Source organism: Erythrolamprus reginae, chromosome 1 (assembly GCF_031021105.1).
Source record: "Erythrolamprus reginae isolate rEryReg1 chromosome 1, rEryReg1.hap1, whole genome shotgun sequence".
Lineage (NCBI taxonomy): Eukaryota > Metazoa > Chordata > Lepidosauria > Squamata > Dipsadidae > Erythrolamprus > Erythrolamprus reginae.
The window spans coordinates 80269675-80290635 of NC_091950.1; the positions used below are offsets into that span (position 1 = coordinate 80269675).

The 20961-nt window shown below is 36.4% G+C and overlaps 1 protein-coding gene across 12 annotated transcripts in view; it reads right to left on the reverse strand.

Annotated features, from left to right (window-relative positions):
• Positions 1–20961, reverse strand: part of MEIS2 (Meis homeobox 2) — a 278477-nt gene that overhangs the window by 178342 nt on the left and 79174 nt on the right. For all 12 annotated transcript variants that reach the window (XM_070756402.1, XM_070756413.1, XM_070756352.1 and 9 more), the window contains one exon: positions 20068–20213. In XM_070756402.1, coding sequence (XP_070612503.1) covers positions 20068–20213 — 146 coding nt within the window. The remainder of the gene's footprint in view (positions 1–20067; positions 20214–20961) is intronic.

Sequence of the window (20961 nt, forward strand, 5' to 3'; positions counted from 1 at the left end):
CCAACCACGTCTGCTGGAAGTTTGTTCCAAGGATCTACTACTCGTTCAGTAAAATAATATTTTCTCATGTTGCTTTTGATCTTTCCCCCAACTAACTTCAGATTGTGTCCCCTTGTTCTTGTGTTCACTTTCCTATTAAAAACACTTCCCTCCTGAACCTTATTTAACCCTTTGACATATTTAAATGTTTCGATCATGTCCCCCCTTTTCCTTCTGTCCTCCAGACTATACAGATTGAGTTCATTAAGTCTTTCCTGATACGTTTTATGCTTAAGACCTTCCACCATTCTTGTAGCCCGTCTTTGGACCCGTTCAATTTTGTCAATATCTTTTTGTAGGTGAGGTCTCCAGAACTGAACACAGTATTCCAAATGTGGCCTCACCAGCGCTCTATATAGCGGGATCACAATCTCCCTTTTCCTGCTTGTTATACCTCTAGCTATGTAGCCAAGCATCCTACTTGCTTTTCCTATCGCCCGACCACACTGCTCACCTATTTTGAGACTGTCAGAAATCACTACCCCTAAATCCTTCTCTTCTGAAGTTTTTGCTAACACAGAACTGCCAATACAATACTCAGATTGAGGATTCCTTTTCCCCAAGTGCATTATTTTACATTTGGAAACATTAAACTGCAGTTTCCATTGCTTTGACCATTTATCTAGTAAAGCTAAATCATTTACCATATTACAGACACTTCCAGGAATATCAACCCTACTAACCCCAACTTAAACAAATTAAGTTAAAATAGGAATTGAATAAAATAGGAATATATTTTAGGAATTCTTATGCATTCTTATAGAAAATTGCAGCAATTGGAAATTCGGCGATTATACTGGTGATGGTAGGATTCTAATATGCAAGTATTGGACTGCCTCTCTCTACTAGATTAGATTTTGTTAGAAAACAGTAAGGCTATGACTGCAGATAAATTGGCATGCAAAGGGAAATAGATGAATACATGCAATAGGTTTTCTGGTTCATTCTGACCACAAGACAGCATATATCAGTGAATGGAGGCTTAGTGTACTTTTCATACTGTATTTCAGATGCTTTAATCTACATGAAAACTGATGTGGTTCCATGGAAGCAAGAGTCCATAATTGTTGGTTTATGTTCCTGTTTTCTATTGTTTGATTGGCCCCATTAATTTTTCTTGATATTTTTTCATCAAAGTGCAAAATAAAAATCTCAGTTTATTTGTGTTGTTGAGTTCTTTCCATCTACTGTACTCTCTATTGCCCCTAGGTGTACAGATCCCTAAAGTCAAAAGCCATTAAAGAGTCTTTGACATTGTGTAGCAGATGGATTTTGGTGCTACAGCCAACTTTCAGTAATGGATTTCAAAAAGTGGTGATGAAAACAGGCAAGATTATTAGAAGCTGAAAAATAGTACAGCGAAGAGAGGAATATAGCGGATTTTTAAGGCACGTTTATATCACATTACGTTATTAAACAGAAAAGGAAGGCTTCTGATGTGCAAATTGTATTTTATTCTGTACAAAATGGTGTCCAGCAGAGTTCCAAATGCAATCTAACTTTGTTGGGATGAAGAAACAACCAAGTAAGTTCCCTAAGGAGTGAACTTACCATTCAAATGGGGCACGTCTGATTCAGGTTCCTTTCTATGAACTATATAAATCCAAATCAGACAATCAATTACTGAGCCTTTAGAAAACGCACAAGGTTCATAAACATGACTATAATCTTTGTATTTATAAATAAGCATGTCTCAGTCAACAAGAATATCTTATTTATTTATCTTATTTATTTATTTTATTTTGTCAAGTACGTATTGGTAGTATACATAGATCTAACACTGTTTATATACATGAGATGGATATCAGTAAGAGGGAAACATAAGGACAGGGATGGTAGGCATGTTGGTGCACTTATACAGCCCCCTTATTGACCTCTTAGGAATCGGGTGAGGTCAACAGTGGATAGACTAAGGGTAAAATGTGTGTGTGTGTGTTGGTGACAGGTAGCGAGTTCCAGGCATTAACTACTTTGTTGCTGAAATCGTATTTTCTACAGTCAAGTTTGGAGTGGTTTACCTTGAGTTTATATCTGTTGTGTGCTCAACTATTGTTGTGGTTGAAGCTGAAGTAGTTGTTGACGATCACTTGCAGGGTAGCGTGAGGGTTTCAATAAGTTTTTTGCAGATAAAATCACCAAGATCCAGACAGACCTTGACTCCAATTGGAACGTGTTGTCGGCTGACAACAAGTCAGTCGAGGTGACAAGGGCTCGTCTTAGTCCTGTTGTGTGGAAAGAGTTTGACCTGGTGACGCCTGATGAAGTGGACAAAGCCACGGGAGCTGTGAGCTCTTCCACCTGTTTATTGGACCCATGTCCACAACTTGGGCATCCTCCTTGATCCACATCGGACCTTAGAAAACCATCTTTGAGCTGTGGTGAGGGGGCGTTCGTCCAGGTTTACCTGGTGCACCAGTTGCGTCCCTATCTGGACAGGGAGTCTCTACTTACAGTCACTTATGGCCTTATCACCTCGAGGTTTGACTACTGCAATGCTCTTTACATGTGGCTACCTTTGAAGAATGTTTGGAAACTGCAGGTAATACAGAATGCAGCCATGAAAGCGATCATGGGCCTCCCGAGGTATGCCCATGTCTCTACAGCACTCTGAGAGCTGCACTCACCACCAGTGTTCCCTCTAATTTTTTTGGGGGGTGGGCGGAAAAGTATAGTGTCTGAGCGGCAGTCCCTTCGGGACTGGGCGGCACAAAAATAATAAATAAATAAATAAACAAACAAACAAACAAACAAACAAACAAACAAACAAACAAAAACCCACCCTGTTTTGCCTCAGAGAATTTCAAAATAAAATACTGTACTGTGTGTCTATAACAGTGAACTCATAATAGGGCAACTCTATCAATATCAAAATGCCGCTTAAATAGTTGAGCTAGTTTCAAACTAGATTTTGATTTTCTTTCTCTCTTCCTTACTCCCATTCTTTTTCTTTCTCTTTTCCTTCCTCTCTTTTTTCTATCTGTTTCTTTCTCTTCCTCTCTCTCTCCTTCCCTCTCACTCTTTCCCTCTCAGCTTCTGGGCAGGTTTGGAAAACTCTGAGTTGATGATGATTTTTAAGTGAGCGATTGCTCACTGCTCAGCTTAGAGGGAACTATGCTCACCACTGATTAGTCTCCAAACACAATTCTAAGTGTTGGTTATGACCTATAAAGCCCTACATGGCATGGGACCAGATTACTTATGGGACCGCCTTCTGCCTCATACATTCCAGCAGCCGGTCAGGTCCCACAGGGTCGGCCTTCTCTAGGTCCTGTCAGCCAGACAATGTCATCTGGCAGGGCCTAGGGGAAGAGCCTGTGGTGGCCCCGGCCCTATGGAATGAGCTCCCCTCAGAGATTCATACTGCCCCCACTCTCCCTGCCTTCCGTAAACATTTAAAGACTCACCCTTTGCCAGCAGGCCTGGATCCATTGGAATTTTAATACCTTGCCCCACCCAATGAATGAATGTATGATGGATAATATGTGAAAGTGTTGTTAACTTTTAATTATGAGGATTTTAGTATGTAATGTTAGATTTCTACATGCTATGAGCCCCCGTGAGTCCCAGGAGAAGGGCGGCAAAGAAATCAAATAAATAAATAATAAATAAATAAATTAGTTTGTATTTGAGATTAGTATTGGATTGGATTGAGGAAGTAAGGGCCCCACTTTCCTAGTCTTGGTTGGTGGGGGGGGATATTGATTTATTGTTGGGGGGTGTTGGATGTTTTCGGATGGATTGTGGGTCTTGTTTTTGATGCATTCAGCACGGTAATCTATGTACAAGTTTATTTCATCTAGATCCAGTCGTCTTTTGAGTTCCGTGCATAGTTCACAGGAACAGATACATTCTAATAGAGATAGATCCAGTCTGGATCTAAGTTTGTTGTGATTGGTATTGTTTCTGGCAATGGAGTTTATAGTGTAGATAAATTGTCATTTGCTGGACTCATTTTTATATATCACTCTGCAGAATCGGGGGGGGGGGGGGACCAAGCTGTCGTTATTCTTGTGCTCAGGGCCATCTCTGGAAACTGAGCACTTCTTGTTCTGTTTTTAACTATGTCACTCATGTCTCATTTTTAGCTTTTCAAATATCTATTTTCCAACTTACAAATATAATCTAACACATATTGTTAACAATAACTTGAATCTATTTTGTGAAAAAACTTATTATGATAGACTTATTACTCTGGTGCTGTTCTACTTGTTGAGTAATAAGGACACAAAATAACTGCTTATCCTTCAGAAAAAGTAATTAAGTCTATTTGCTCAAGGGATTACATTGGTCAATGGAATGGACTATTCTACTATCATATTCTTTTAATTCATTTTGGAGTTTTGAAGGATGCTTCAGGACATGCTAGTATGTTCCATTATATAAATAGAAACCTACCTTCATGAAATCAAATGTATATTATTTTTCATTCTGAAATAACATGTATTTTTCTAACAATATATTCACTAGGACATGAGACATGCATACATATATGAATGGAATACTAGTATTCCATCTTCTGATGAAAATGCAGGTTAGCCATATAGGAAAAAAAATTATTAACCATTTGATTAGCATGTTTTTGTGCCGATATCATATTAAGTTTTATTATTCAACATAAGTATGTACAATTACCACATGTAGTATTTGATTTATTTAACATTACAAAGTACTTTTAAACTTTGTACCATTAGAATCATGGTTGTCTGTTAACTATTTAAAATATTTTGTTGATCTGAAAGTAAATTCTATTTCAGAGATTTTCTGCCAACTAAAATATTGCTGTCTACTCACCCACTATAAGTATACAAAATATTTCTATAGGGCAGAGTACAGCTGTGACCCTTGAGCTTGTATCCTTCCTCACTATGCGTATAATATGAATCAGGAGCTATGTATAGATATGCTTGTTCATAAGCATTTATTTGTTTAGCCAAGGAAAGGATAAAAAACTGACACCGAATTATACACCGAAGTGCAGAAATATCATATACCATCATGTTGAATGAAATTTCATGCAAGATTTGTTGCCATAAATATTCTTTGCTACAACTGACATCTGTGTATACTTTTTACATATAGGATACAGAAACAAACCTATTCGTTTAATATTATTTATTGAAATGTAAATTACTTCTGAAATAATTCAGTTCATTATGTTAATACAGTCTATGCTGCAATGTGAATTCAAACTTATACATAGAAGAACAATATTGAACAGCACAAATCATATAACATGCCTATAGAAACAACTGATCACTCTGGCATAAATTTTATTTGAAAGCTTGAGATGGCAATAAAATGAGTCTATTTCCTACGATAAGCTTCCTATTTAAAATGGCACCAAATCAAATTTTAGGTGGAAATTTGCAGAACCAATGAACAATGTACAGGAATAGATGAAAAAGCAGGAATAATATTCAGAATTCTGCAACATTCAAAAGTGAACTTGATTATCTTCTCAATCTTAGATTGTATTATAGAGCATAATTCTCTATCATAGAATACAGAGCAAAATATCACTAAGCTTAGCCAACACACTCTGCAGATATCTATTACATAAAAAATAAAGTCATTCTGAAAAGATGCATTATAAGAAAATGTTTGTTTAAAATGTGAAATCCCTTGAAAAAAGGGTTGCACCATTAGAATCACCCTCAAACAATTTTTAATTCAAGAATAATTATAATTAGAAACTTCTGATCACATGCAGTATGCCAATATGATTCAATTAAACAAAAATAAATAAATAAAGGCTCAACAATAATTGCTCATTGAATGGGAATATAACATGATTGATTAATTTGCAAATAACTGGAAAAATTAAAATTACAGTAATAATAAAAAGGAGGCATTTTAGAAAGGTGAACACATAACAAAACACATAACAAAACCAAAATCATTTATTAGGAAGTACTGTATCTATAAATTGTAACTTAAGGATTATATTTAAATCAAATATTCCATAATAAAAAGCATACAAAACCTCAAAGAAGAAATAACATGAAACAATGGGAAGAATTATGAAAACAGTGAATAAATCAAATACTAAACTAAAGTCTAATAGAAAATTGATACAAAATGTTCCATGGGTGGTATACAGTGATCCCCCGGGTATCGCGATCCCGATCATTGCGAACGGGCTAAATCGCGATTTTTCAACCCGGAAGTAAAAACACCATCTGCGCATGCGCGCCCTTTTTTTATGGCCACGCATGCGTATATGGCGCCGGGCAGATCAGCTGCTGGGCGGCTTCCCTGGGTCTTCCCCCTCTTGCTGGCGGGAGGGCGAGAGGCCCCCCCAGCACCCGCTCGCCTGCCGTTCGCCGCTCGCCCGCCCTTCGCCCGCCCACCCGCCGTTCGCTCGCTGCTCGCCCGGCCACCCGGGTTCGGGAGGGTGCTGGCAAGCCCCCCATGACGGCGGCGATGTTTTAAAACAGCCGCGCGGCTTCCCAACTGAATCCCGAAGACAAACGTCAAAGGCGAACTTCCGCGTTTGGCTTCAGGACTCAGTTGGGAAGCCGCGCGGCTGTTTTAAAACGTCGCCGCCGACATGGGGGCTTGCCAGCACCCCCCGGACCGCCAACCCGGGTTTGGGGGGCTGCTAGGAAGCCCCCCATGCCGGCGGCAACGTTTTAAAACAGCCGCGCGGCTTCCCAACTGAGTCCCGAAGCCAAACGCGGAAGTTCACTTCAGGACTCAGCTGGGAAGCGGCGCGAGCAAACGGCGTGGGCGGGCAAAGGGCGGGCGCGCGGGCAGGCAGGCGGTGGACAAGCGGCGGGCGGACAAGACAAGCGGCGGGCGCGGCAGCAGCGAGGAGTTTGCGTGGGCGGCGGGGAAACCCCAATCTTCGGCTCCTCGCTGCTGCGGCGGAAGTAAAAACACCATCTGCGCATGCGCAGATGGTGTTTTTACTTCCACACCGCTACTTCGCGAAAAACCGATCATTGCGAGGGGTCCTGGAACGGAACCCTCGCAATAATCGGGGGACCACTGTATAACATCAGTAATTGCAAAGATGGATTATGTCTCAAATGCCGCTAAAAATGGAGGAAAAGGAGAGCACTGGACAGGTCTGATCAGAGAAGACAGAGAAGAGTATCTCTCCCATAAATAATATGGGGATATGAAGCTTGCAGAAATCTACCCTGGACTGATTGTAGCTTGGGTGATAACAAATACCACAGTAGATGCTGGAGTTTCTGAACATCTTTCCATCCTTCTAAGGTTGATAAAACGAAGACCCAGATTATTGAAGGCAGTATGCAAATAATGCTTCTACACTGCAGAGAGACCTCCCAGAGAGTGCTGAGAAGTGCTATGGGGCCTAAAAGCTATGGAAGAATTGCAAATGTCTAACCAGAAGCAAGAAATCAAAGTAGTTCAGACAGTACAGACTAACTGGGCATGGGGAGAGGGGAAGAAGGGATAGTAAAAGAAACCAGCATTGCTATTGAACCATTCTCATTCCCAAATGAAGCACTCTCTCCTCAGAAAGAACAAAGTCATCTAACTAAAGAACAAGAAGACTGAAAATATGGAACAGCATTAAAAGAAGAGAATAAGGCTGCATGTCTTGAAGCTTCTTACACAAAACAACTAACACAAATATTAAAATATGCCAATATTAGACTATAAAATATAAGTACCCCCTCACTGCAAGAAACAAACCAAATGACGCACAACACAGCTGCAGTTATAATTGAAGATCTTGGATGCAAAATCAACAAATAAGAATAAAGTTAAACAGTTCACCATCAAACTGGAAATTAAGATCACTGTAGAACAGTGATTTTCAACCTTTTTTGAGCCATGGCACATTTTTTACATTTACAAAACCCTGGGGCAGATTGAGGAGGGGAGGGGGGCTAAAAAAAGTTTGGACAAAAAATTTTTCTCTCTCTTCCTCCCTTTTGCTCTATTTCTCTCTCCCTCCCTCTTTCTCTCCCTTCTTCTTTTTTCTCTCTCTCTCCATCCCTGTTTGTTTCTCTCTTCATTCCTTCCTCTCTTTTTTGCTCTCTTTCTCCCTCCCGCCCTCCCTCTATGTCTTTCTCTCTCCCACCTACCCTCCCTCTCTCTCTCTCTTTCTTTCTCTCTCTCTCTTGCTTTCTTTCTCTCTCTTGTTCACTTTCTCTCTTTCTCTCTCTCTCTTTCTTTCTCTCTCTTTCTTTCTCTCTCTCTGTTTTCTTTTTCTCTCTTGCTTTCTTTCTCTCTCTCTCTCTTGCTTTCTTTCTCTCTCTCTCTCTTGCTTTCTCTCTCTCTCTTGCTTTCTCTCTCTCTCTCTCTCTTGCTTTCTTTATTTCTTTCTGTCTCTCTTGTTTTCTTTCTCTCTCTCTCTCTTTATTTCTCTCTCTCTTTATTTCTCTCTCTCTTTCTCTCTTTCTTTCTTTCTCTCTCTGAGCTTCGCGGCACACTGGTTGAAAAACACTGATCTAGAACAATTGAAAGAAAAGAAGCTGAAGAATAAGGCGACCTAAGAATACCTGATTAAAAACATATCACATGGAGACAAGGAAGACTAGAGAAACACTGAAAGCAATAAAACAAAGCCACAGCCAAAAAAAATTAGCAGGTAGGACATTCAAATTGCACAGTACAGGTAGAATCTCCAATGTGAATTGAATTAAAATTCTTTCTATCATTCCATCAATGGAGAGAGTGAAATGAATCAGTCAATTCCAGATAAATAAGAAAGAGTACAGTTGTGGGCACAGCTATGGAACTATCCAAAGAAATACAGCAGCTTGGATAAAGGAGGTGGATAACAAAAAAATAAAAATAAAAACTGAAATGAGAAAATTTGTAAAACAGCAAAAATGTTGGAAAAAGGGTGAAAGAAGATCAAGAATTGGTCAGCAATTGATGAATATGAACTGCACAGTTATTGATTTAAACATCTGATGAGTCTACACACATTCACTGCCAAACAATTTAACTACACAATAGAAAAAGACAAAATTTAAGATTAACATCTAAAAAATCCTACTTCACAATCAAAAATCCAACAAAAGGGGCAACACTAGTCAACTATAGGCCACTTACCTGCTTACCCACAACTTTAAAAATATTAATTGGTGTAGCAGCTGATGCCATCTCAAAGCATTTAGTTGAAAACAAACTCTATCTGAGCAGAAAGAAAATTTCCCAAAAAGAAGAGGAACAAAAGATAAACTTCTAACTGACAAGATTATTTTGAAAAAAATGCAAGAGAAACTATTGCCTTTTTCAGATTCTTGGGAAGGACTTGATAAAAATGTCAAATCCAGTCTAGACTTATGGTTGCAAGATTAACCATAACAGAAGCATTCTATCATAGAGAAAGCGATGATTTTGAAAAATACTCATAAGAAACAGAAATAAATACACCAGAAAATTCTGAAAATGAAATGTGAATCAAAACTACAAATATTTTAGTTAGATATGACCACAGAGAGTATAGATAAGAAGCATCACCACTAATTAAGATATATGGTGACAGCAAGCAGCAAGAATCAAACTTGCAGATCACTGAAAACATAAACTTTCCAACAGCACAAAATTGGGAGTTCAAAATGAGAAAATATGCAGCAATAGAAAAACGGTACATATTCAGTATACAGTGTTCCCTCGATTTTTGCGGGTTCGAACTTCGCAGAAAGTCTATACCACGGTTTTTCAAAAATATTATTTAAAAAATACTTTGCGGGGTTTTTCCCTATACCACGGTTTTTCCCACCCGATGACGTCATATGTCATCGCCAAACTTTCGTCTGCCTTTAATAAATATTTTTTAAAATAAACTTTAATAAATAAACATGGTGAGTAATAATCTGAATGGTTGCTAAGGGAATGGGAAATTGCAATTTAGGGGTTTAAAGTGTTAAGGGATGGCTTGTGATACTGTTCATAGCCAAAAATAGTGAATTTACTTCCGCATCTCTACTTCGCGGAAATTCGACATTCGCGGGCGGTCTCGGAACGCATCCCCCGCGAAAAGTGAGGGAACACTGTATATAACTTGTCTTGTGAAGTTATATATACACTTTACAAGACTTCACAAAACAAGATACTCTGTGTGTGTATGTGTGTATGTGTGCCTCTCTCTGTGTGTGAAGTTTATTTATTTTATTTTATTTATTATTTGGATCTCTAGGCCGCCCTTCTCCGTAGACTCAAAGCGGCTTACAAGACTTGCACGTGGAACAAACAAAACTATATTATGCCACCAAAAGTAGAAAAATTGAAATGTAAATGTAAAATTGAAATAGCAAAAAGAACTGAAGACAGGTGGACTAAGGCAGTCATGGAATGGATTCTACTTGATAAAAAGCATCCACAAAAGAGACATAAAACAAGATGAAGAAACAACATCAGCAAGTATTACAGGCCCAACTGCCAAAGGAAAGTTCAAAACTATTGGTTGGAAACACGCAGAACAGGCCTGCTTCATACAGTGGATAGACAATGGCTAGGGTGCTACTGCTGCTGATATATAACTAAATTTCAGCAGAAATAGCTCCCTTATATATAACATATATACAACAGTGGTCAAACTATTTTTAATATGCTTTTTCAAGAAAATAGGAAATTTATTTTTTATTTTATTTATTAATTGGACTTAAATGCCGCCCCTCGCCATGCTTAAATATAATTAACATTTAAACTTCTATTTAAATAAAGTTAGCAATAATTGTAAATGCTTAAAGTATAGCATAAAATATTTATTTAGTAGTCTGGAGTAGTGAGCAAAAAGAGAAAATAATACAGGTAGTCCTCAACTTATGACCACAAATTGAGCCCAAATATTACCATTGACTTTTGCACCTTTTTATTATCTTTCTTGCAGGAGTTGTTAATAAGTGCATCATTGCAATTGTTAAACTAATAACATGATTGTTAAATGAATCTGGTTACTCCATTAATTTTGATTGCTGAAGGCTGCAAAAGATGATCATATGTCAGTTGCCAAGTCTCTGAAATATGATTATATATTCATGGGTATGCTGCATTGATTATAAGTCATAAGTCACTTTTTTCAGTGGCCTGGTAACTTCAAATGGTTACTAACTGAATGGTTTAAGTCAAGGATTACCTGTAATAATACTTGGAAGTTCCCCCCCCCCCCTATAATGTTATTTTTAAAGTTTTTATTTTATGTTTTATTATTCTTTTTTTTTGTAGCGGTTTTTAATATTTTCTCGTGTATTTAGCACATGAATTCTTAGGCCTAGTCATTATTTTGTTGTTTAATTAAATGTCTTCACCAAATTCCTGAGAGGCTGGTTTAACAACAACCAGGATAGTAAAACTATAAATAAAGGCAAAGTATCAGCAATACTAGTTTATCTTTTGATTTGATTGTTTACAGTGATTTCATTTTGATGAGTGTAAATGATATATTTCAGGTGGTCTGTCCTGCTATCATGTTAACAAAAGATTCATAATAAGCAGCAAAATGGCATTTACTGTATTGTTCTTAACCAGCCAGGTTAATGAGCTGTAATAGTTGGCCTGTGTTTGATGAATGATATGCCATATGGTTCAAATTTACCCACTGGTTCTGTCTCAATAGATGGTTTAAGTGATTTCAAACCAGCTAAAATGTATTACATACTTGTAACCTTCTCTATTTTGGTTGCAGAATGAACATGATTTTAGAAACAATTATTTGATTCAGATATGTATAATAGGGACCCAAAATTTACACAAACAGTGAGTGAGCTGCGATGAGTCTCATATTCCCTGCTTTTATTTTCTTCCTTTGTAACATACCGCAAGAGAATGTGAGTCTTCTGATTTTAATCAACCGACAAACCAAGTGACTGTGAAATTAGTGAATTAAAAAGAACAAGCCAGAAGGAAAGGGTGGTTTTTAGATATTGGCTTATTCAGAAACCATGTTAAAAACAAGATAAAAACTTATCTTAGACATCACACAACTTTGTCTAGTTTTAAACTAAAAACAGATGTTTCTCTTGTCCTCTTTATATATGAAAAAGGAAAACAAAGAAGAATAAACATAGATCAGGCTCCCTGAAGGTCATATCCATAGCAGAAGGTCATAATTTCTTTATATATATAAATCATTATTCCCCTATGCTTACTATAAGGCTACCAAGTATTACACATGAAACATCTAGTATTTGTTATGCTATCCTTTGGAATGAGCTCCTTCCCAAGGCTCAGGCAGCCCCAATTCTATTAGCTTTTCACAGAGTCATGAAACCTTGACTTTTCTCTTGTGTATTGTGTCAGGATAGTAATTAAGTCTATTTTCTTCTGGGAGTATGTTAAGCCTCATCTATGTAGGTAACTGCTTTTAAATTTTTTTTTAATATTAGTTTTTGTTTGATTTTGAATGTTTATTATTGTTCATGTATGTTGCTTACAATCATAAATTGTAAGTTGGAAAGCTTTTAATTTCCTTAACTAAGGAAATAAAAAACACTCATTCCTGTTTCAAAAAGATTTTAAAGATGTGTTTTAAGTAATACAAGTGTAGGAGGAACCTACCTCTGACTTTGATTTTTAAAAAATGCCCCAAGATCTCTCTCTCTCTCTCTCTCCTTGGAGAAATGGAAAAGTTTTAAAATCAGAGAGCTAACAAAAAGTGAAAAGTATCTCCTTCTGTAGTCTGTAGTCCTTATGGTTGGAAAATTCTGGGAGTTGAAATCCACAAGAACTTTAAGAAGTTGCCAAGTTTGAAGGCCTTTGCTTTAGTACGATCTGATGCTGGGAAAGAAAGACACACAAACAGCAGTGACCAGCACTCGTGCCATGCAAAGTCACCATTACAGTGGGCATCCTTTTTGGAGAGCGCGTCTGCTGATGGCTGTTCCCCCCCTCCACAAAGCCTTTCAGTGCAGCTAAGTGTTTGGCTTTGGAGGCTGTAGGTTTCCTTCTCTACCTTGGGGGTGCTTTCCCCCTCCTGACTGCTCCTCCATGTTGCTGTCATGAGAGGCCGATCAGAGCATGCTGTCCGCCACCCCAGGTGCTGGGAAAGGAGCCCATGCCATCTCCCTAAGCCAGAAGCAGTAGTTAAGGAACCACTACACTTCCCAGCACGACTGAGAAAATAAAGCTCCTTTTCTCAGGCATTGTAGGGTGGAGTTTAAGGCTAACTCAGAAGAGGTGATGGCCTGGTGCTTGCTGCTGCTTCTAGCTCGGTGAGAGGCAGCTCAGTGGAACCGCCAGGATCTCTCTCTCCTTCCTTGGGTGGATCTGGTAGGAGGAGTGGGCTTCCTTAGTGGGTTTCCTTGCCAGGAGAAGGCATAGCTGTTTCCCAAGGGTGAGGAGGAGAGGAGGAGGAGGCATAACTGTTTCCCAAGGGTGAGAGCAACCTTTGGTCTCCTCTGGATTAGGGTGGAGAGCTGCCTTCTCCAAGCAGGGGCGAAGAACAAGAGTTGCCACCTTCTTGTGTCTCCTGCCTAGATGTGGAGAAAAGTGACCCTGTGAAGGGACTGAGTCTGCTGCTGAACTTGGAAGCTGAGAGGCTTCTTTTCCACCCAGTTGAGGTGCAGAAAAGTCGGCATCTCCACATGTGCAGAAGCAAAAAAAGAGAACCTTCTCTGCATGCACAGAAGCAAAAAACAAGATGACGGTGCCATAGCCAGTTTGTGGGTGTGGCTCCCAGTTTGCTGAGTAGGGGAAAATTTCCACTACCAGCTTTAAAGAACCGGTCCGAACCAGGAAAAACCCATCTCTGCCCAAGATTTGCAAAATTAATGGTTACAAAAGTTTTAGAAGTACATTGAAAAGTTTTTAAAATGATTTTTTAAAATTAAATAGTAATAAAACATTTAAAAAATGTTATCAATATTCTTTTCTAGGCAATTCACTATCTCAAAGTAATGAAGTTACTCTATGTGAGTATTTCTACTTCATGATGATCAAAATATTTTGAAGCACTTTTTACTTTCACACAATTACCAGATGAAAACAATTAATTATCAAATGGCATAATAGAATTCAAAGGATTATCTCATTTGATGATTACCTTTTTGTAATTTAAAAATACATTAATACAGATTTAGATAATTTTATAATACAGCCCAAATTAGTTCTTACATAGAACCTTTAGATTTGTCTCCACATGCATTTCGATATGGCCTCTCCTTTGTTTCATTATAAAAAACAATGCTAAAATAACTCACACTTTTTATGTGCTATAATTTTTCCATGAGTAAGAAATCATAGGATGCACAATCCTGATCAGTACTTTACTCAGAAAGTGATGCAGTCTGTAGGAAAGATCAGTGCAAATTTCTGTCCTATATACCCGCTGTGAATTTCCAGTGTTGTTAATTACTATAATCCCTCTATTCCTTAGTAAGGCAGCAATGAAGGCTTTGTCAAAAATATTCAAATGCTGGAAATGCTGGTCTATACCTAAAAATATCAGAATTGTACAAGCAATGCTTTTTCCTTGTGACATCCTATGGAAGCCAAACCTGGGTTTTAAAGAAGCAGGATAGAAAGAATATTAATACTTTTGAAATTTGATGGATAATTTGAGATCCCTTCCTGATTCAGATTCATGCAAACTCTTGAAAATATCTATGGAGATTCTCAGCCATCCAGCTCTTTTGGTTGTCTCCAAAGTGCATTTCAAGAGCTGAAGAAGCCTCTTGGATGAGAACCGAAGCATATTCAAAGAAAAACCAGAAAGTCCAGTTGCCTTTTGAAAAAGCACCTTTGGGACATGATAACCAAAAAAAGAAACAAATGGATTATGGAACAAATCAGCATACTTTGGATCCATTATTTGAAGAGTTAGTTCTCTATAATAGATGATGCGGTTATCATTATTTTGATCAAAAACACCCCAGCATTTGAGTCTTATGATAGAGGCTCAGGTTCTATGCATCAACCAGTTAATATTATTCAGAACAGAATAGTTAATGGTATAAATTATGCCCTTGGTGGATGTTTCCTAAATTCTACTGGAGTTTATTCTTTCAACTCTCAGTGTTTCAGAACTAGTTTAATAATATCATATAGAGCAAGTGTTATATAAAAACTATTTAAATGTTAAAAATTGATTAAAAATCTGCCTTTTAAAAAATTAAAATGTATTAATGTGAACTTAAATCTAAAGTCTATATAAGATACTCTAAAAAGGAAATAAGACTGAATGGAATCAATGTGTAATTCTCATCTCTGCTGCAGGAAAAATCAGATGACTAAAAGTAAAAAAAAAATCATAAGCTTACATAGTTCCTTCCTTTGCAACTGCTGCCTGTTCTGATTATGTACATCTATCTTGAAAACAGTTTTACATCACACAGTAAGTTTTTCTGTGGCTGCTATGATAAGAAAACTTTCAGCTCAACACCAGTGTGAGCAAGAGGTATCTTTGTACACAAATACTTCCTGTTTTCATTCTATGATCAAATATGTTATTTGCAGAGGAGAGCACTTGAGAAAGGAAAACAGAAATGTCTGAAAGACTAATTGAGTGTACTAAGGGGCTGTTTGCATTGAAGGGGGGGGAAAGATTTCCAAGGCTATGTATAAACCTTGCATGGGTCAGATTTCTTTCTGTTTCTTTTCTTTAACTCTCTTTGAAGTGAAATAACAACAGCCTTAATGTCAGGTTTACCTTTCTGATATCATAATCTTTATGTACTTCTGAAAAGCTTATACTACCAGGTTAGGATTTCCTTTACCCACTCAAACACTGGATATTATCCAGAATAAGCAAGTATGCTTCCAAGCAATTCATCCTCAGATCCTTTCATCTTCCTGTACTATTGTAATAGCATACATAAGGCAGTTCCCAATTGCATAATAAGAACATGGTTGAATTATAATGGAAGCAGAGGAAATGTGTGTAAAAAATAGTTTTGCATATAGCCTACTATTTGTATTTTTGAAGTTGTTCCAAAAGTAGGATTGTGGAATTGTAATATTTATAATTAGGAGATAACATTATGAAATGTTAATGTCAATGGGTCAAATTAATTCATGTAGAATTATAATCAAGTTTCAAAAGAACTTTTGTTAATATACAGAAGCAGTTTGAATTGTAAAATTCAATGTAAAATTAAGTTTGAATTGTATTGTAAAAGATTTATTGCACTAAATATTGTTAATAGAAAGCGTGTGTGTGTATGTATGTATATTTGTACCTAATCAAATATTTCACATACAAAATGTTTTGTGGCTTAAGAGTTTTTCTCAGTCCTTTGCCTGCCAGGCCAAGAGTAGGTTAATGATTTTTGTCATACTGAAACTAACAACTAACAATTGCTACAGTTGGCCTTTAGTATTTTATTTGTCCTTTTCAGGTATTCAAAATAGGTGACAATAGCTTGCAGTTGAGAACATATGTAGAGAGACCCCTGTGGGTTATGGAAAAAGTTGTTCCATACTGGTTGGATGTTTGGAAAAAAAAAATACAGCCAGAGTCCTTTTATGTCCCTTTCATTAATGAGAATGCATGAATGTCAAAATGCACCAATGGGCCATTCAAGGGGCAAAGCCTTAGGAGCCCCTTCTTTAAGAACACATCCTGGGATGTAAAATACATTTGCTTAACAAATTAAAATAATGAGATAATTCAATTAGTTTCTTCTTTAAAGAAAGAGCGAAAAGGGTACATTGTAAGATTATTGTAATAGAAGAATAGGTCACACAGCACAAAAGGGTGGACCAACCCATTTGAAATAAGGTTAGAGGAGTAATGAACAGAAAAAGTTTAAAATTAGAAGCTGTTTTTAAAATGAAATTTCTCTGAAACAATATTTCTAAAATTAACATTTATTTTTGTGCTTGAAGAAAAGTTATATTTTAAAAGAACTATATTGCTTGAGAACCAAAAAGGAAAAAAAAAGAAGAAATGAAGCACTATTTAAGAGGAAGAATTTTTTTTCCTTCTCTACATGCATTTAGAACAAACTTCTTTTAAATTTCCAGTTTACTAATCAGCTGTCTGCACTATCATTCTGAAGCTGGAAAATTATAAGTACATTCTTTGACATTTATAACTTCATTAAAACCTAGATGGTAATTTTTTTAACTCATTCAAAAGTCATCCTGATCAAACATTCTGATTTTCTTTAAGCCATACATTTCTTTAAGTCATTTAAAGTGAGTTTGGGGGAAAACAAATTTCAAGATAAAATAATATCCTGGAAATTATATCCAAGATACAATATATACAAATTCTTCCGCTGGAAGAATGCACAAACACTTTTCACACAGCCATTTAGAACAAAAAGCAGTGGAAAAGTCCATAGAAATGATGAGAGAAATTAACATTAAGCTTAAGTGAACTGAAAGAAATTACTCATAGCCCCCATTTTTTTCTTCATCATTGTGCTGTTTTTCAAACCACTTCCTTAAATTAAAAAAAAAAAAACATTCCCGTTACACTCAACTTCCAAATTAAAAACATTTTACAGGTTAGTAAATCTCCAGCTGAGGTGATGTAGCAAAGAACAGCTGTGAAGTAATTTTGATAATGATGAGAATAATAAGCACATGGCAAGGTTCAGGGCTTTGCTGTTGCAGCTTCAGTGCTCTTGAATAGATAAAAGTGATTAAATACTCCTGATTATCCCTGACCAATATGTAATGGATTTACAGCCCTTTCAATTAGTCAGTATTTGCTTAGGACTCATTATTTTGTCTTTGGTTAAGTAATCAGCCCAGAGACTCATGTTCTGTCTAATTCCTCTGAGCCAACCAGGTACTATGGGGCACCTGACCTTTGGAATGGCCATAGCTGGAAGGCAAAAATAACCACTACTCGAGCAGAGAGGCTGGCTATTTGGAATAATCCTGACCCTTTAGGCCAGATCAATTCACCTTGGTTTGCTAATAACACTCTTACATCAAAATGAAGATTTAGAATTGTGAATCTATTACTAGCGCTGTTCTACCAGCTACTGAGAAATGTTGAGTAGTGACTACCATAAGAAAAACAGGTATCCTCAAAGAGATTATGACACTGAAATTAATTACCATATGAACAAAAATGTATAATGTTAATGCAGCTAGTCCTCAACTTACAAAAGTTCATTTAGTGACTGTTTGAAGTTACAATGGCATTGAAAAAAGTGACTTATGACTGAATTGCATACTTACAATAATTGCAGCATCCCATAGCTATGTGATCAAAATTATGACAGTTGCAGTGTCCTGGAGTAATGTGATCACCTTTTGTGATCTTCTCTTAAGCAAAGTCAATGGGGAAACCAGATTCACTTAATAACCATGTTACTAACTTAAGAACTGCAGTGATTCATTAAACAACTGTGGTAAGAAAGTTGCTAAAAGAAGCAAAACTCACTTATCAACTATCTTGCTTAGTAACAGAAAATTTTGGCCCCAATTGAGGTTGTAAGTCAAGGACCACCTGTAATTATGTTAGCACTTATCATTGTGATAGTTCACCAAGGCTTTCTTTTAAATTAGTCCTTATAGAATATATTTTCTATTTCCATGTAAAATTAAGTAACTATTTTTGCATATACATATTTTCATGTCTAAATGGTAATAGTAAACAAAGTACCATCTCAAAATACCAGTTTTAACAACATAACTTGCTATTCAAATATTCCTTTCCTGATTTTTAACCCTAAAGTCAATATGAAAAGCTTTTAAAATAAGAGATTAAAAGAACAATTTAAACAGACAGGATTGAGAAGGATATCCTCATACAACATAGCGATATTTTCTATAGAATTTTTGCAGCTTATTGGAATATATATGCAAAAGTTCTGTACATTCCAAAACAAATATACCACCACTATTCTGAAGATCTAGTCTAGGGAATAATTGCATCTGTTTAATTCTGGGAAGATCTGAAACTCACATTAAATAACATCAATCATACCAAGAACTGCTTGGTTCACAATATCCCTTGAAAGGTTCTTTAAGCTTGGCTGACTCTTCACTCATGATCACATATTTTCTGTACGTATGTATGTGCATGAAATCTAGGCCTGTGAATCAATCTTCTCCAAGTTGGTGTCTTCTAGATGTGCTAAGAATTAAAGAAACTAAAGGCTTGCACATGTGGAAGATACCAGCTTGGGAGAAGCTACCATATAGATTTAAACTGTTTGCAAAAGACACCAAAATAAATTAACTGTTATGCTTCATTGTATTTTTTTACTTGAGATCATTCATGTTTTATACACCTACAGATATCACTCTAAAATTTACTTTACAGCAAAGTATCAGTTTATAATATTTGTATACATTTATTCTATTTTATTTATTGAATTTATACAGCCTCATATCCCATGTTTATGACTCAAAGCAGCACCCAAAATAAAAAAATAAAACTACACAAGCAGCCTAATTAAAACAAAACCCATTAAATACAGGTAGTCCTCATTTAGCAATCATTCACAGTTACAACAATGATGAAAAATAAACTTTGCAACCATGACTCACATTTGAAACCTTTGGGGGTCTGTAAGGCTAAGGGAAAGTGAATTAGAATTGTAAAGGATGTTTCACATAGCGACTGCTTCACTTAACAACACAATTGCTTTCCCAATCCTGGTCACTAAATAAAGACTACTTATACAATAAAAACAGTTAAACATTATATAATAACAAAAAAAATCAAGGGAGAGTGCTTTCTAAACATGTACAATGGAACATTTCACAGGCATATCATGAGATCCAAAATCAAATTTTGTTTTATGTTAAAGTAAGAATAGAATAGAATAGAATAGAATAGAATAGAATTTTTTATTGGCCAAGTGTGATGGGACACACAAGGAATTCGTCGTGGTACATATGCTCTCAGTGTATATAAAAGAAAAGATACATTCATCAAGAATCATAAGGTACACACTTAATGATAGTCATAGGGTCTAAATAAGCAATAAAATCATATTATGAATCAGTCAATATAAATCATAAGGATACAAGCAACAAAGTTCCAGTCATACAGTCATTTGTGGGAGGAGACAGGTGATGGGAACAATGAGAAAATTAATAGTATAAATTCTGAAAGGAAAATTAACTATAAGGACTTTTGTTCAATAGAATTCTTGACAATTATTTAAATTCTTTTAAAAGTCAACTTACTGTGAGATGTTGGAAAAGCCACGCTCTCATTATATTTGTTGCTACTTTGGGAAAGATTCCTCTTTTCTTTTGACGTTTTTTATCCTTGTCTGGATCATCATCATCACCTGTGCCAGGAGAAGCTACACTGTTGTCTAAACCATCCCCTACAAGGAAAAGAAACGAGACAAGAGATAATAAGCAACCACTGTAAACCCATTTGATCAATCAGATTAACTACGGCAAACACTAATAAACTGTTATTCATATATGAAGATATCTAGTATTTTTTAATATCTTAAATATAATTTTCATAGAAATACAAAAATTTAGAAACCATTGTCCATCCAAATATTAATTTTATGCTGCGTACATGCACAGATAATTAATTCAATGACAGAAGTGTATTTCATATGGTGCAATATCTCTTTGTAAATTATAGGATACAATATGTGAAAATCTATCATGAGAAAATCTATTTACTATAAATGCATTCCTTGCAACCATGAAGTTAAATGTTCTGTGGTCTATATATTTTGAACCCTCTGTATAGGTGACAATAAATATTTCACTGTTCAATGAATGTATTATCAGATCATCCCTTCCCTATAGGCTCTCCTCTTCCTACAATGCATGCATGCATGTAAGCTTGTACACATAAGTCCGCAAACACAAACATATCTAGCATGATCCCGAACAGTTATTGCAAGACATGAAAACCTTTGTGTCTGCATCAATGATTATTATCCTATTTCAAAAAAATAAAAGATATACATCAAGGTAGGGTGCTCACTTAATCAGAACTTTCCATCAACATCTTTCTCTTCAGTGGTTTTTCCTGGCATTAATTGTGCATTAGCAAAAAATCATTTACTTTTAACAGTCATAGTTATTTTTTCTTGCCCTCCAGCAAAA